General features: G+C 43.4%; 1 protein-coding gene across 7 annotated transcripts in view; it reads left to right on the top strand.

The window, feature by feature from the left end:
• The window catches only part of runx2b (RUNX family transcription factor 2b), a 138,166-nt gene extending 123,249 nt beyond the window's left edge, over window positions 1-14,917 (top strand). For 6 of the 7 annotated variants that reach the window (XM_026194191.1, XM_026194190.1, XM_026194195.1 and 3 more), the window contains 3 exons: window positions 7,557-7,724; window positions 9,276-9,437; window positions 11,996-14,917. In XM_026194191.1, the coding sequence (XP_026049976.1) occupies window positions 7,557-7,724; window positions 9,276-9,437; window positions 11,996-12,474 (809 nt within the window). In that variant the 3' untranslated portion in view covers window positions 12,475-14,917. The remainder of the gene's footprint in view (window positions 1-7,556; window positions 7,725-9,275; window positions 9,438-11,995) is intronic. The other variant, XM_026194193.1, reaches the window with a different exon arrangement.
• Window positions 14,918-15,264: the final 347 nt, after the last annotated feature.

Here is a 15,264-nt window from a genome sequence, read left to right as displayed (position 1 = left end):
AAGCACAGAGGGTGACAAAAACCATTGTGGCATTACACATACTGTGTCTTGCTGTGGCGTAACACGGTGGTTATTTCTCATAACTTGGTGTGTGTGCGCGAATGTTGTGTGTCAGCAGTGGAGGTTAGCGGTCAGGCCCGTCTCTGCACTATGGGGTTTGAAGCCGTATGGTCTCGGGGGTTCTGGGCATGGGGACGGGGTCGTGTTTTGGTTCAGGTTTGGTCAGGGTGTTAACAAGTCTGGTGAAGAAGCCATGGTACTTACAAGCCTGCAGACAATATTAGTGGTTCAGGAGACCTGTCTGCCAAGCCAAACTCGTGCAACACACACACACTCTCACACACACTTAGATGCACAATACTTCCATATGGAGTTATGCTTCTCTATGTACTTGATGATAATAACTTAACTTGCAGCTACTTGGTGCTTTGCAGAGTAAAACTGAAGACAAGAGTGTGTGCATATTTTCAATAATATTATGAAATAAATGATTTTAAAAAACATTTTTACAAATATATATATATATATATATATACCCCCAAAACAGGAAAATCAACGCTGGCTTTCCTAACCAGGAATTCCAAAGCTGGGGAGTCCTCACGGCAAAAGTTCCATCATTGTTTTCACAAATCTGGATTAGGAATATCCAGAATAAAAAGCTGCTTACTCTAATATATATAATTTGATTATTTCTCTTGGACAAGATAATCTTCATTAAAACCTCGTACGTTTCAGTTTAGCTGGAAAAAGATGACTCAGGACTTTGGCATTAGGAGTGGTGCATGATTGATAGGGAAACAAAAACATGTCACTTAATTTGCAGTGTTACTACTTGGTGACATTTTGTTGTGGAGCTTATTAAATTAATGAGTTTAAACTGAATGAGTGATACTTAATTTACAGTAAAGAACACGGAGAAAATAACAGCCAACAAAAGAGTTGCTATTTTGTAATAAAATGAACTGACACTTTATTAAAACTGAAAATAAAGCGATCGCAGACACACTCTGACACAGATTTGCTGCTCTTTCATTTTTAGTGGTTTCTTTTCTTTATCACCTTATTGTGATTCCTGTGGGCAGCTTGTGTCAATATTGCTGTGTTGTGAGCTTCTCTGTGATTGGTTCTTGTCTGGCACACTCTCAGCTGGGTTAATACGCAAAATGTAGTGCCTACTGTTGGATATAATGATACAAAAAAATGCCTCCAAACATTTATATATTACACACCTACAAATGCCATTGCAGGGGCTTGTACAGTAAGTGCTAAAGTGCCATTTGCATTAAACCGTTAAATTCAAATGATGTCAGACAGATACCATTTAATATCCTTGAATTATGTTCAGGAATGAAGCCCTCTACGTGTCTGGATTATTGTACCCTTTCAGTTACTGCCTTAAGCAGTAACTGAAGCAGTGTTCTTTTGTTCATCATCCAAGTAATTAAAGAGGATTTCAGAAGATTCACCTATCGGCTACAGCCACACTTGAAACAGCTTTTACAATGGTAGCTGAACAAATAAAAGTCATCCAAACATCAGGAGGGAAAAAAAGGCAATGAAATGAACGATGAACAGAGTAGGAAGGTGGGGAAAAGGGCAGAGGGAAAAAAGAAAAGAAATACTTCAGGCTTTTCTAGAGGCGGCCAGTCACTTGAATGTCTTATGAAGTCCCTTGAAGACGTGCCAAGGCGTCTAAAGAACAAAATAATCCAGTGGGAGGGAGAGACAAAGAAGACAACAGAAGAATGGAGAGCGAGAAAGGGAGGCAGAAGTGAATCATAAGGAGATATAAAGATAACGAGACAGAGTCTGGGTTTGTTTGGCCCCGAGATGCGACAAAAACATCTCAGATGGATTTGTTCTCCCCTGTTCTGAATCAAAAGACGTTAATGCGAGCAGAGAGGTGCAGAAGGAGCCTGTCTGAAAGCCACACATGAGCTAAACTCTGTGTGTGTGTGTGCGTTTGGTGGGTGGCGTGTGTGTGCGCGCTGGTGCTCTTTAAACTTTGTACAGTATTGTACAAATGTGTATAAAGTGTGTTTGCATTCAATAAATGTATCGCCTTTGGGAATTTTGTGTGTGCGCGTGTGTGTGTGTGCCCTTCCCTTGCCTGGCTAGCTTCCTCCGGGCTGGAACGCATGGACCACACAGACGGCTGGCAGCGCTCCACGACAGCCTGGCTCCCCCTTTCCCTCTTTCTCCTTCACTCCTTTGCTCGCTGCCTCGTCTCCTACACCTCCTCTCTCCTCTCTTTTTTCACCTCATCATCGTTTCCCTCTTTTCCCCCCTTCAGTTCTGTTTTTATTCTCTGCTCTCTTCTTTTTCTCTTCTCCCCACCTCGTCTCCCTTTATACCAGACCCCCATGGTAGACGTGCGTTTGGCTGTCACCCACTAAGCCACGCTTTGCCAGCTTCAGATTGCAACGTGAAATAATTCATTGTTTCTGACCACTCACAAAAACAACATGGCCACTGTGAAAGCTCCAAATAAAAAAGTGAAATATGGAACCAGCGTATTCATTCATCCAGTTTACTGTTCCACCGTGAGATGACTGACACACACAAACACAGACGGGCTGATTCAACCCAGGCTCCATGAGTATTGGGGGAGAGGTGGGGGGTCTGAATCAGCCCCAGTGATACATTCATCCAGGCTCTCCTGGTGATCATAAACCAGACTGAAGGGCTTAGAGGGCACGATGTGACACCAAATATATAAATTATTCCATTTATTCAGGATTTTCTGTTGCTCTGCATTTTCCTCAGATTTTACTTAGTCAGGCTTGAGGTAGGAGAATTTCCCACTGATGTTTCTGTGGTGACACTTGAAACTTGATAAGTTCGAGGAGGAGGAGGAGCTTTAAATGAACAGATCAGCGTTCTAAAAATACACTTCTTGATAGGCAATGACAGTCGATTCCAGCCTCGGGCGTAGGCTATAGCCAGGAGTAATGATGGTAATCTGGGATCAGTTCAAAATGTCCAGTCCATTGAAATTGCATGCCTCTTTGCTTATCAATTACTTCAAACGGTGCTAGCAAGTTTTTCAGACAGCTGTGCATTACGCAATAATATCAGCTCATTGCAGACTCACACCTGACTCACTTGTAGACTCTTATTTTCCAACTATTCTCAGTGTTTCCAACAGATTTAAGCTGGGAGGATGGGAGGATCCTCCCCCCTCTGGTCTATATGACCCTGCCGCTGCTAGGGAAAGAATTTTATCCAGATATGATTGTTGAAGGATGACCCAGGTCAGTTCAGTTTCTACTTTTCATAAAGCCAGAAACCACCACTGTTTCCAGAGTGAAAACTACAATTATCTAAACAAAAGAGAAGTGAACTTGATTCAGAGAGTCCGGTGACTCGCAGAAACATCCTTGAAATACTCCTACTACGTGTCAAATATTTGCCTGATTGCTGACATCTGAATTCCCTACAAAGGTGTGTCCTGCAGCTTCTTCTTTTGACTTGTTGAATTGTACTGGAGCTGCTGTCTGCGACAGTTATGTTAAGCGCACAATTTGATGGCTTTGGTGTAGCGGTTGTGGCCTACTAACTATTCAGCAGGGGTCCTAACCTGGCCGTCATTCATTGCATCATTCACAGGTTAGAACCTGAAGCTCTAGTCAAGTCATTTTCACATTTTTATTAACTCTCAAATCCAAAAGTTCATAACAGTAATCTGTTACAGTATTCTTGTTAATGCTGTGGTAATATGTCTAAGCTCTGAACTTGTTTGGCTAAGGTTTATAATTATTCTGCAAACATTACAGTGAAAGCAATAACTCAATAACCAGCCTGCTCTAACAGGCTTTAAAGTATATAGGACCACAATGGTTACTAGATTGTTTTTATGGGGGGGAAAACAATAACATCTCCCACACTTATTTTTTTTTACAGATTACACCATGGAATTAGATTTAGTTAAGATTCTTTGCTGTAAAATGTTTTAATTTATGGGGGGGGAAACACCAGGTCCCCTGTTTAGACTGCAGCTACTGTAGGTAGTCTTTGTTCTGCTTTGCTGCGTCGGTGAGTTTACCATTGCAGCAGAGCAGATCTGCTGGTTCTGTTTAGATTGGGCCTCCTGTCATCCTGTCAGACGGAGCCACCCACATCTGAGGATGCGATGAAGAGTAGCTGAATCATATCGAGGGCTGTCATAATAGCAACCCGGCCATAACGCCAGCCAGATATGAGAAGAGCTGGGGTGCGCTAATTAGCAGAGACTGAACTGGCACATCAATAAAATCTGTCTCTAGCTTGGAGACATTATCTAAGATAAGCATAAAGACCTGTGACTGTCACCACCTCCTGCATGCACTAATTATTATATTATATCTTGTTTTTTAATCTGTACAAAATTCGTTAACACTGCACGCAGCCTAGCTTAGCTTAGCTTAGCCTAGCATAGTTGTTTCACCAGTGTCCTGTGTTTGATAAGCTTTGTTGTCTGCCTGTAATTTCATGTGTACATACATTTGCTATAAAAATTCATAAAAAAGGCACAAAATTCTTCAAACATTTCTAATATTTTAACTATTGAAGCTCCTGAAGCTTTTTTAAAAGGACATTGATACACCACACGATGCAAAATCCCTACACAAACCACTATCCGGCTAAAAGAAATGTATACGGTATTTGAGGGATATTCCCAGCCAGGACATAACAGCCAACCATTAGTCAAAGATCTCTGTGCTCAGGCTCAGATTCAATCTAATGCTGCCATTAATTATGGAAGACTTATATTGTGTTTGCCTACTTGCTCTTACTAACTGTTATCAGATCAGCAGGGGTGAGCTGGATCCAGACTTATTTCTCTGGAACGGCTGAAATAATACTATCCTAGGATCAGCGTGCAACCGTGCGAGTTGAGATACTATCTATAGAGGTGTTATCTAATCATTCTAAATCTTAGTTTGTGTGTGTGACTAAGTGTGTAGTGGCTGAGTGCAAACACGCATGATTGCGCATGCAGTAGGAGTGTGTATCCATACATCCTTTTGTTTTTTCTGCGTTTCTGGTGTTTCCGTGTGTGTGCGAGTTGTTCACATCTGGTCTGAATCTGTCCATGTTTCCGGGCGCTGGCTGGGCAGGGAAGTGGCAGGCGCTATCGAAAATCTCCGCTGTTTTCACAGGGATGATGGGAATCTCAGGGACTTTCCCTACGGCAGTGAAATCATCCGCCTTTCCCGCTCCTTTAAATACCCCCGGCTCATTCCTCCGCCCTGCTAGGGTTCCGATAAAACAGCTGAGACATCTTGTGTTTGGCAACAGTTGTCCTCTAAAAGGTGTAATTAACTCATGAAAAACTGTATTTACTGTCAAGGCCTGCTAAACTAATGGACTTGAGGTCTGGCTGGTTGGAGTGTAAATTGGACCTTAATGTGGTGGTTGACATGCAGCATTCCTATAGGAGGAAAAAATACAAAGGCTTCCTTTAAAACGGAGTGTCATCCATAGATTTGTTGACATTTACGGTGGCTGAGGATGGAAGCTGAATGAAACTGTAACAGAAGTGAAGTTAGCTTGTTGTATGTCGTGTCAGTATAATTTTTATCTTCTTAAACATCTGTCTATATTTTAGGATCGTCGACAAATATGTTGAAATCCTAAAGTCTCCCTAACTGTTTCACCATTCAGCACTCCTCACAGAACCTGCGTCGCCTAACCAGCCCAGAGCTCTTAATTTACTGGTCATCAGGGTCTCTCCCTCGCCGGCGTTGCCTCCCTGCTCGCGCCTGTCCCCCTCTGTCTCCCATCATCCCCCTATGGTCTCCCATTGCTATTTATTCCCATCACTAGGAAACAGGCTGTGCACAAAGCCTGCTCTGTGTCCCGAGGCTTTTTTAGAATAGAAACTGGGTCTGTTGAAAATGGAAACGCTATGATTGACTGGGCGCAGCTTGCACAGAGAGACGAGGAATGCCAGCGAGAGGCACAAATTATCTGCAGGAACGATGGGGAAATATTATTAATGAAATATGGGCTTGAATTATATTATAAAGTCTTCAATAAGCTGAGGTCTTTTAGTAGCCGCTATTATTCTCCTTTCCAGAGCAGCTAGAGGAGACCGATGATGAGATTGTCTATTTATTTTGAGCTGGATGATGCCAGTCCGGTAACGTCATTGTAATAAAAATCATGGTCTGTCTGACTGTCACTGGCTGCCTTCTTTTTTTCTCTGCCGCCATTCTCGAGTCTCAATTTCATTGCACCACTGTTTGGTATTAAAGTTCCAAGCAGTTGTTCCAGAGTAAATTAATTTGTTGTGAGAGAGTCACATGGTTTGTAGCAGCATAACTGAGGCTGAAATAATGCTTTGTTGCAGTAGTGGAAAAATGTTCGACTGTTATGGGCGGTTTCTAAAAGAATTTCTGTCTTAGTTGAATAAATACAAAACGACAAACTTAGATAATCAGCACAAACAGGAAAGATGGATACGACATGCAGCGGAGCCCCTCAGCTGGGATGTCATCGGTACACATAGTTAGGCTGGAATTTTTCTTTGATCTCTCTAATGATGCCTTAGTGATGATTCTTTTTAAAGCTCTTTTTTGTTCGCCCTCTCCTGTGCACCCACCCGGTGTTATAAGAGTATTGGCAGGCCTTTGTTCCCAGCTCAGGCAGCAGTCAGGTTAGGCAGGATTCTGAAGTAGCGCGCTGTTTCTGCCTGAGCCAGCTGGAGCCCTGCCAAGCACAGCAGGAGTTTCTACTCTGTTTGATATTTACTTTACCGCCTTTACAGGAGAACCAGTGCAAGACCAGACAGACACACCGACACAGTCCTGTGTCGGTGTTAAAGAGAACTCTGTGTGTGTGTGTGTGTGTGTGTGTGTGTGTGTGCGTGCGTGCGTGCGTGCGTCCAGGCCTCTCTTTCTACCCCACCTTTACTAAACTATAATCTACACCTGTGGGCCCTGGGCAGGTTTTGCACTGGTTCCCACTACAAGGCCAAACGGACTGCTAAGACAGGCTCAGACATCATCTTGCGTGGATATGTGTTTGTATGTTGGAGGAGTGTAGAGTTACCAGGCTGAGAGAGTGGAATAGAATCGGGGATATAAAGGGTGTAAAATTATTGGTAAAGGAATGCAGGAAGAGAAAATGCATAATATATTTGGCATAGGTTATGACTCCTGTGGGCATAATGGGGCAATGGCATGAGAGCTTGTGTTTACTAGTGGAAGAAGCCTCAGGTTAAAAATTAACATACATCAGAACATCTCTTTTTATTCCCATGCAAAAAGATCCAAGGAATTTGCCTATGACTTTGTTACTTATCAGGGTCTGGGACACCATTCCCAGATGCGCCTGCACCTCCTCCTCGTTTGGGGTACAAACTGTGTTTATCGGGAAGTGAGCCTCTAAGGTTCAGGAGCAGCAAACAACCTAAGAGTTGAACGTTGCCCAGAACTTTTCTTTCACAGTGATAAAAATATTCTTTGCTGGCAACATCGGAGCACTTACAGTCAGTGTTTAAATGGGTGTTTCGCTACTGCCTGCGTCCCGTCAATATAACAGTGCTTTGTTTTGTTTTTCTGTGTCTGCAGGGCATCGTCAGAAGCTCGAGGATCCTCCCAAAACTGGTCTGTTCTCCGACCGCCTCAGCGAGCTAGAGAGGATGAGGGTGAGGGTCGCGGTTCCGACACAAGCTCCCCGGCCAGCTCTCAACACAGCGGCCAACTCCTTCAACCCACAGGGACAGACGCAGATAACAGGTGAGCCGCCAAGGACAGCTTATACAAACCTCCTGGTGTTGATGGAGAATCCAGGTGCTGGAAGCGTCCAGGAAGTGTGCATGCACAGAATCTCTTAGCATGCTGTTCCGTATCTGATCTTAAACCTCTGCGATTTTATAGTTCCTTGTTATAAGTTTCAAATACAAATATTTTGCTGTTGCCCAAGCTTTGTGTGTGTATGTGTCATCTAGGATACCAAAACCCTCCTTGTGCTGAACATGATATGATCATACTCTGCTGTCATCCTGCAAAATTGAGTTGCCAAAATTCCATATTGTATTTTAAAAACGAGTCTTCTTATTTTCACGTGGGAAGAAATCCTCACACAGACATACATGCTTTGAACTGTGGATGCACACAAGGAAAGGAAGGTTTTAAAGGAGTTAGCGGGCATTTTTATTTTAAAAATTTGACGTTTTTCACATCGCTTCCCTTCCAAGAAAGTATAACCAAGTTGACGCATGGAATAGGCGCGTGTCCAACACGTGCCATGCTTTTTCTGGACAGGTGGGCTGAGTCACAAACCGAGCACCGTTTACTGTATGTAAGGTGAAATATTAAACCCCAATTGGAGCCTCAGACACATCCTGAGCCACAAAACACCAAGCACGGTGCCTCTGAGATCATCTGTCTTTCTCTGCTCCATCACTCTATCAATCTTAGAAGGTAACAAAATCTCTCACGGTTTGGGATGGCTGCTACCCGATCACCCAAATCTCTGGAGGCACGTCACACGTCGTCATTTAGCTCTTAGTTAATCTCTGTCACGGTTTTGTGTTGCGACTCGATGGATCGTTGAGGGCACGGTTTCGCAGCAAAGCAGTGCGGGGGTGACAATTGTACACTGGACTGAAAGTACCACGTGAGCTAACTGCCAAACAGGTGCTGCTTGATTGATAAGATTGTTTGGTTTCTTTGGGTTTTTTGGCATGCCTCCTCACCTTCTGTGATCTGACAAAAACAGTGAAAGAAATCACTTGAAAGTGAACAATCAAATAGTTTAGCTTTGTCATGCACACATAAACACGCGCACACATATACTTTCTGTCTCAATCAGCTTCCATTCTGAGTCCTTGTTGCCGCACAGACACAATGATAAAGTGTTGTGGTTGTCTGCCGGTGTGTTTACACCGTGGCTGAGTGCCAGCGAGGCTCTCTGTGCCTCAGCTGCGAGCACACAGTTTTACAAGGCAAACAGGAAGATCTTCTCTCTAAAAGGTAAACATTAGAAGTCTTATTATTAAAAAATGTTGCATAACATGCCCGAGTGATATTTAACCCTAAACACAGGCGCGGAGAAGCATAGCGACGGATCAAGTCCACAGCTCGTTGTGTTATTGTTGCCAACCTTCCTGCCCCCCCCTTCCAAAAGAAATCTGAATATTTGAACAAGCTTGTGGGCCAGTGGTAATTCTTTCGTTCTTCCTTTCTTTTCCTGTCTTGTGTTTTCTTTATACGTCTTTCTGTAATCTTCCCCCCCTCTTTCCCACTTCCATTTCTGTCCTCTCTCCCTCCGTTTCTCCCCTTCAGACCCTCGTCAGTCCCAGTCCTCTCCTCCCTGGTCGTACGAACAGACGTATCCGTCCTACCTGAGTCCCATGGCGTCCCCCTCGGTCCACTCCACCACCCCCCTCTCCTCCAGCCGAGCCACAGGTCTGCCTGCCATCAGTGACGTGCCTAGACGATTGCCAGGTACTGTCAGGGTCATTTAATCTGCTACAAGTAATTTAGTTTACAACATTTTACAACAAGTTTGCAGCATTTTTCTTACAGCGAGAAAGAGGGGGTAGGGGTGGAGAGACAGGCACACACGCACTTTCACACTGTGAAAAGCAGAAACGTATACAAAGAGGGGAGAAAAAACTATGAGCTACTATTTAAGAGAGAATAATTCAGCAAAGCAAGCTCATTCTCAGGCGAACGTGAGGAATGAGGCCATATTGTCCAACCATCTCTCCAGAGAGCGCTTTGCTTGATGTTTTTCAAACAGTCGAGGGAAAAAAACAACTATTGTTTCCTTTTTTCTTTTTTTTCCAAGCTCAGAGCCTTTGATCCCAGAGGAGCATGGGTAATAACAGGCCCAGGGATAATAACAGGCTCGTGACTGACAAATAAAGTGTCTTTACAGCGATGTGCCACTCTCTCAAGGCATTCTGGGTAATTGCATTAGCCAGTCTGTTTGCAGTAACGGCAGCATCTGTGTTCCAATTTGTCCCCGTTTTTCCCCCAATGTAAGAGCTCCTTTAAAATCCCTGCACGCCGCCAGACGAGTTTCTGCCCTGTACACCTGTTTGACTCACTGCCACCAGTTTTTTTCTACACTACTTTTTGTTTCTGTTTCCTTGTGCTAACATACTACACCCTCCTCTGTGTGCATGTGTGTGTGTGTGTGTGCCCCGAGCGAGGGTGAGTGATTAAGCGATGCAGCCATGTGACTCTGCATTAGAAAGGGTTTAAAATCCCGCCAGCTGCCCTGTCAACTTTGATTAGTTTGGTCGCTCACTTCAGCTTTCATCTAGCGAGCGTTGGTCTTTGTTCTCAAAGCGCGAGCACCAACACGGGGGCAAAAACTCGCCTCCCCACTTTTACCCAGTCGCACACCTCAAGCGCTTAATGCCTCCTAAGCGATGTGACTAAGGCTCTCAGATCTCCAGAGATCATGTTGACACCTCGCCAGGCGGCTGTGTAACCGTATCCAGCCGCAGAACATACCGACGAGCACGAGCAGAAGCTGATATGGATGCTGTATCGGGGTTCCGCCCTCCCTTAAGCGGTCCGGCTCGTGTGTCAAAATGTTACATTTGCTCAGAAGCGATCGCAAAAAAAGTTCATCAGTCAAGTCAAACACCTCATTCGGAAGCAACGCCCCCGAGTTTTGTAACATCCTTCCAAACATTCAGACGTTTACACTCTGGTTTTATTTAGGCTGATAAAGTTCGATCTGGCCCATCATCACAGGGCCTCTTTGAGCACAAAAATAGGTCCTGAAGTTAAAAGCAGGGGTTTTATTGAACAGCGCCGGTCATGTCTGAGATCACACTGCCCCTCTGCAACAGAGAGACAATCGCCTACTATTTCTATTAGAATCAAACGGATCTCGGGGGGGAAAGAGGAAGTTTAAAGGCCTTAATTAGCAGCATATGCTATCTGACGCTGCAGCGACAAACCCGGCTTCGCAATCCCTCCCTGCACATAAACACTGCGCCCACCTCCCCTCCTCTTCCCCACCACCCCCTGTCCTCTCGCAGCAGACATGGTGACACAGAAGACGCCTGGTGATTTATGATAAGAGCGCCATGGCTGGACTAAACCGCTGAGAGGGAGACGGGGAGAGAGGGGAGGGGAGGACCTCCTATTCTCCTTAAACTCTTCGCCCAGCGCGAAGCTCGCCGCAGCCAGTTAGTGGTTTTTTGGGTATTTTTTAAAGGGATGAAGCGAAAAGAGGAACGAAGGGTGAGATGGAGCAGCTCCTTCTCATCCCCCCCTCCCCACACACACACACACTCCTCCCGCGCGCGCTTGCACGGACGCACACTCACACGGATACATACACACACAGGCTGGAGCCGATGGGAGGCGAGGAGAGGAGCCACATCAGAGCTCAGCCCTGCCTCATTATGGATCTCATGGAAACTGTTTCTGCTCAAAGTGTTTCCACATGTGCAGCTCCTGATTCATCCCAACTGCTTCTTTTTTTTATGTGCATACAGTATTCACACACATACAGCTCCCCCCACCACCCCCACACGCACGCACAGATATATTTGCATGCATAAACAGTTGCACAGATGCACATAAACATGCACCAACACACTCACAGGAACATAAATATGCAAAGGTGTAAACATGCTTGCACGCGACTTTGCTGATGTGCGTTTGGTAACTTCATGGAAACCGAATAGCAGCAGCTGGAAAAAAATCTGACTGAAGTTCATCGATATATCATTATTAATATTGATAGATGAAGGCTGCTCCGCAGCCGTGCCCGCAAAATCTATTAGCTTCTTCAGATTGGTTCATAGACAATTCAGTTTACTGCTGTTTAATTTCTCAAGAGACGTATTCGTTAAATTCAATTACTCTACAAGACAAAGTGCTAAATGGTTTAATAGTCCAAACCACATTCAGCGCAATCACAACTGACAAGCTGATGTGTGATTATTTAGGTTCCGTAATAAATCCTTCCTGTCGACGTCATAAAACACCGACGAAATTCACGTGTTTGTGCGTTTTGTGTTTTCACCTTTCAGGTTCCTCTGACCTGAGCCCATTCCCTGGTCAGTTCGAGCGCCAGTTCCCGAGCCTCTCCTCCCTCACAGAGAGCCGTTTCTCCAGCCCTCGGATGCACTACCCGGCAACCTTCACCTACACCCCGCCCGTCACCTCAGCCATGTCGCTGGGCAGCGCCCACTACCACACCTACCTTCCCCCTCCGTACCCGGGCTCCACCCAGAGTCAGAGCGGACCCTTCCAGACCAGCAGCACGCCCTATCTGTACTACGGGACGTCCTCCAACACGTACCAGTTCTCCATGGTTCCCGGCGGGGACCGCTCGCCGTCCCGGATGATCCCGCCTTGCACTAGCGCCTCCACGGGCACATCCCTGGTGAACCCTAACCTGCCCAGCCAGACAGAGGGAGGGGTGGACGGCGACGGAAGCCACAGTAACTCCCCAACTGTACTCAACCCCGGAGGCCGCATGGATGAAGCAGTCTGGAGGCCATATTGAATAAGGCAGAGAGATAAGAAGTCAACTGATGTCATGGTTTGAAAGCACAAAACCTTTTCTTTCTTTCTTTTTTTAAATAAAAAGGGGATTTTTGAGCTTACATCAGCTGTCTCTACCTTTGGAAATTAAGGTTGAGATTAAAAAAGAGGGAGAGAGCAAGAGAGACCAAACGTGTGTGGACTTGTCCTCCTGGAATGTGTTTAGACCGTGGCGCTACAAAGGGAGTCAGTTTCAAAGCAATAATGAAAAAGACAGTTTTGGTTTACTAGGCCCAAGTGGATGAGACATCATTTCAGTTTTATTCTATTCCACAAAGCTAAAGGGATGCTTCGACGATATTTGTTAAAGACTGCCTCTTTTGTACAGTGTTTGTATTTCTTTAAGGCTTTTTTTGCAGAGCATGTTTTTTTGTGTTGTTTTTTTTTTTGTACTACGACAATATCAAGATGCAAGTTAAGCACTGAGTAGCAAGTAATAAGAGTAACGCATATGTTACTTTAAGTGGTGTGGACAGTAAATTTTGCTTTAAACCGATTAATTTAACTTGTATATTGTGGGTGAAACGATGTAGATTGAGGCGTTTTCTTCGTTTTAACTTATAAAGCCATAAATTATGTATTGTATTTGAAACTTGAGTCAAAGAAAGGTAATCTGAATATTTTTGATGCATCTATATGACTAAGTTAAAATGATTTTTTTTTTTTTTTGATAGGTAATTTAAGAAAGTACGTTTTGTTTTTGTTTTTCTGGTAGCACCCAAAGATTTAAAATCGTGTTGAATATGAAATGTAATTTCCAAAGAGTATTGCAACATTTTTTTTTTCTGGTGTAACTTTCAGTTTAACTGCTCTACACATCCAGAGCCCCACATCCTTGCGAGGCGTTGACACACATTTGGCTCGGAATTAAACCTTTGGTATTTATTGAGCAATAACTCGTATTGTGCCTCTTGGCAACATACCATTAAAGAGAGTTTCAATGGGGGAAAATAATTATCCGTTTGGGGAAATTCTGCTTGATTTCTTTGCTCTGTCTAGTCTGACATGCACACAGATACTTATGCATTTTCTCTTCCAAATAAGAAATGGTGCATTTAGACACGAATTGACGTCCAGCCCAAAGATGATTGCAGTGGGTACTGTGCCTAATGGCCCACTTTAAAAGAGGCAGGTCAGACTTTAAGGATCACTTATTTTGTGATACATGAACTCCTCAGGACTGGAAGAATCCTTGGTTGATCCCACAGATTTGCTATATCTGCATTTCTTTTTTTTCATACCCAGCCTGGCTGAAAGCACGGTCAAGATTATAGCTCTGACATGCCAAGTCTATTATAGCTTTCATATCCTATGTAAAAGATAGCTTTGAAAAAGTCTGTCTTAGTGTGTGACACACACACACACACACAGGTTTGTATTTTTTTTTTCTTGCTTTCTGTCTTTTGGGTTAAAAAGGAAATCGCAGAGAAACAAAAGAGACTCTGGTGATCCTTTCGGCTTTTATTTATTTTCCAATTTTTACTCTGGGTTTACCGAATTGATTTTTACCCTCTTTATTGGCTAATGTCAACAATAAGGGTCTAAATCTAAAATCTCTCTGTGGGCTCGATATGAGGGGAGGTCTGGGTTTAAAAATTACCGTGCGAGATTTTAAAATGTGTTAAAGTTTAAGGGGAAAAAGTGCAAAACAACAACCAAAAAACACAAAACAACAAAGTGGTGATTGGATTCAGCTGCTGGCAGCAAACTGGTAACCAAAAAATATGGGAGACTTGTGTATGTTTGTTTCATAAAGCACTTATTTCTTGTTTTATTTCTAGCAGCACTTGCGGCGGGCTGCCAGCAGGGCTCGTGGTTTTGGTCCTCAGTCGAGATGTAACGCCACTGGAGTCTCACACACACACACAGAATGGATAACACTTGGCCAAACAAGCCATTTATATTGGAGTTTAATCTGATTTCACAAGGCAGTTGGCATTTGTTTAAAATAAAAAAAGCATTTCTTTTCTTGCTTTCATACAGTATGATACTGAGTGCATGAAGGTAATATAATAACCCAATTTTTAAAAGCTGAGAAAAACATGGCCCTGTCCAAGGATCAGACTTCAAGCTTTTCATTTAAGATTTGCACGCACACTCTGCAGAGGATCTTCTCAACTCACACACACACACACACACACACACATTTCTCCAGCAGCTTCAGCCCAGCACGAAAAGTACTTTTGCTGTTAGAGCATAACATAAATAAACAAATTCAAAAACCTTTTAGATTGCTGTGATTTTATAGCATTTTCCCAAATACTATGCACATCTGTTGGAATTTATTTAATCTGCTTCACAAATCTTTTAAAAACTGTTTACACCTAAACGCAGCACTGACACCCTAACCTGTCCTCATCTGCTTCTGTTTGGTTTTTTTTGCTGTTCCTCAAAATACAAAGGTTCATTTTTTTTTAAAAAAATTTTTTAATGTTGCGTACAAACTGTCATTAAAAAAAAAAACTTGTATTATTCATTGATCAACATGTATGATATCCAGGAATTGTACCTGCTCTTATGTAAAGTTTACTCGTTATTTCTATTGTTATGCTCCTTCTCATGAACACTTGTCAGGAAACTCAATCTAATGGAGACTGTTAGACTTTGCTGGTACGTTTCATAAAGATCATAATTTTTTTTCGATTGTTTGTTTTGTTTTGTTTTTTAAGTGAAACACAGACCTGACAACAGTGAGTGAAATTGGCATTGTGATTGTACATTTTTGTTTATTTTAAGAATAAAATAGGAATTT

This window comes from Astatotilapia calliptera, chromosome 15, assembly GCF_900246225.1.
Source record: "Astatotilapia calliptera chromosome 15, fAstCal1.2, whole genome shotgun sequence".
Classification (NCBI taxonomy): Eukaryota; Metazoa; Chordata; class Actinopteri; order Cichliformes; family Cichlidae; genus Astatotilapia; species Astatotilapia calliptera.
Note: the sequence above shows the minus strand (reverse complement) of the source record. Positions and strands in the feature narration are given on the sequence as shown.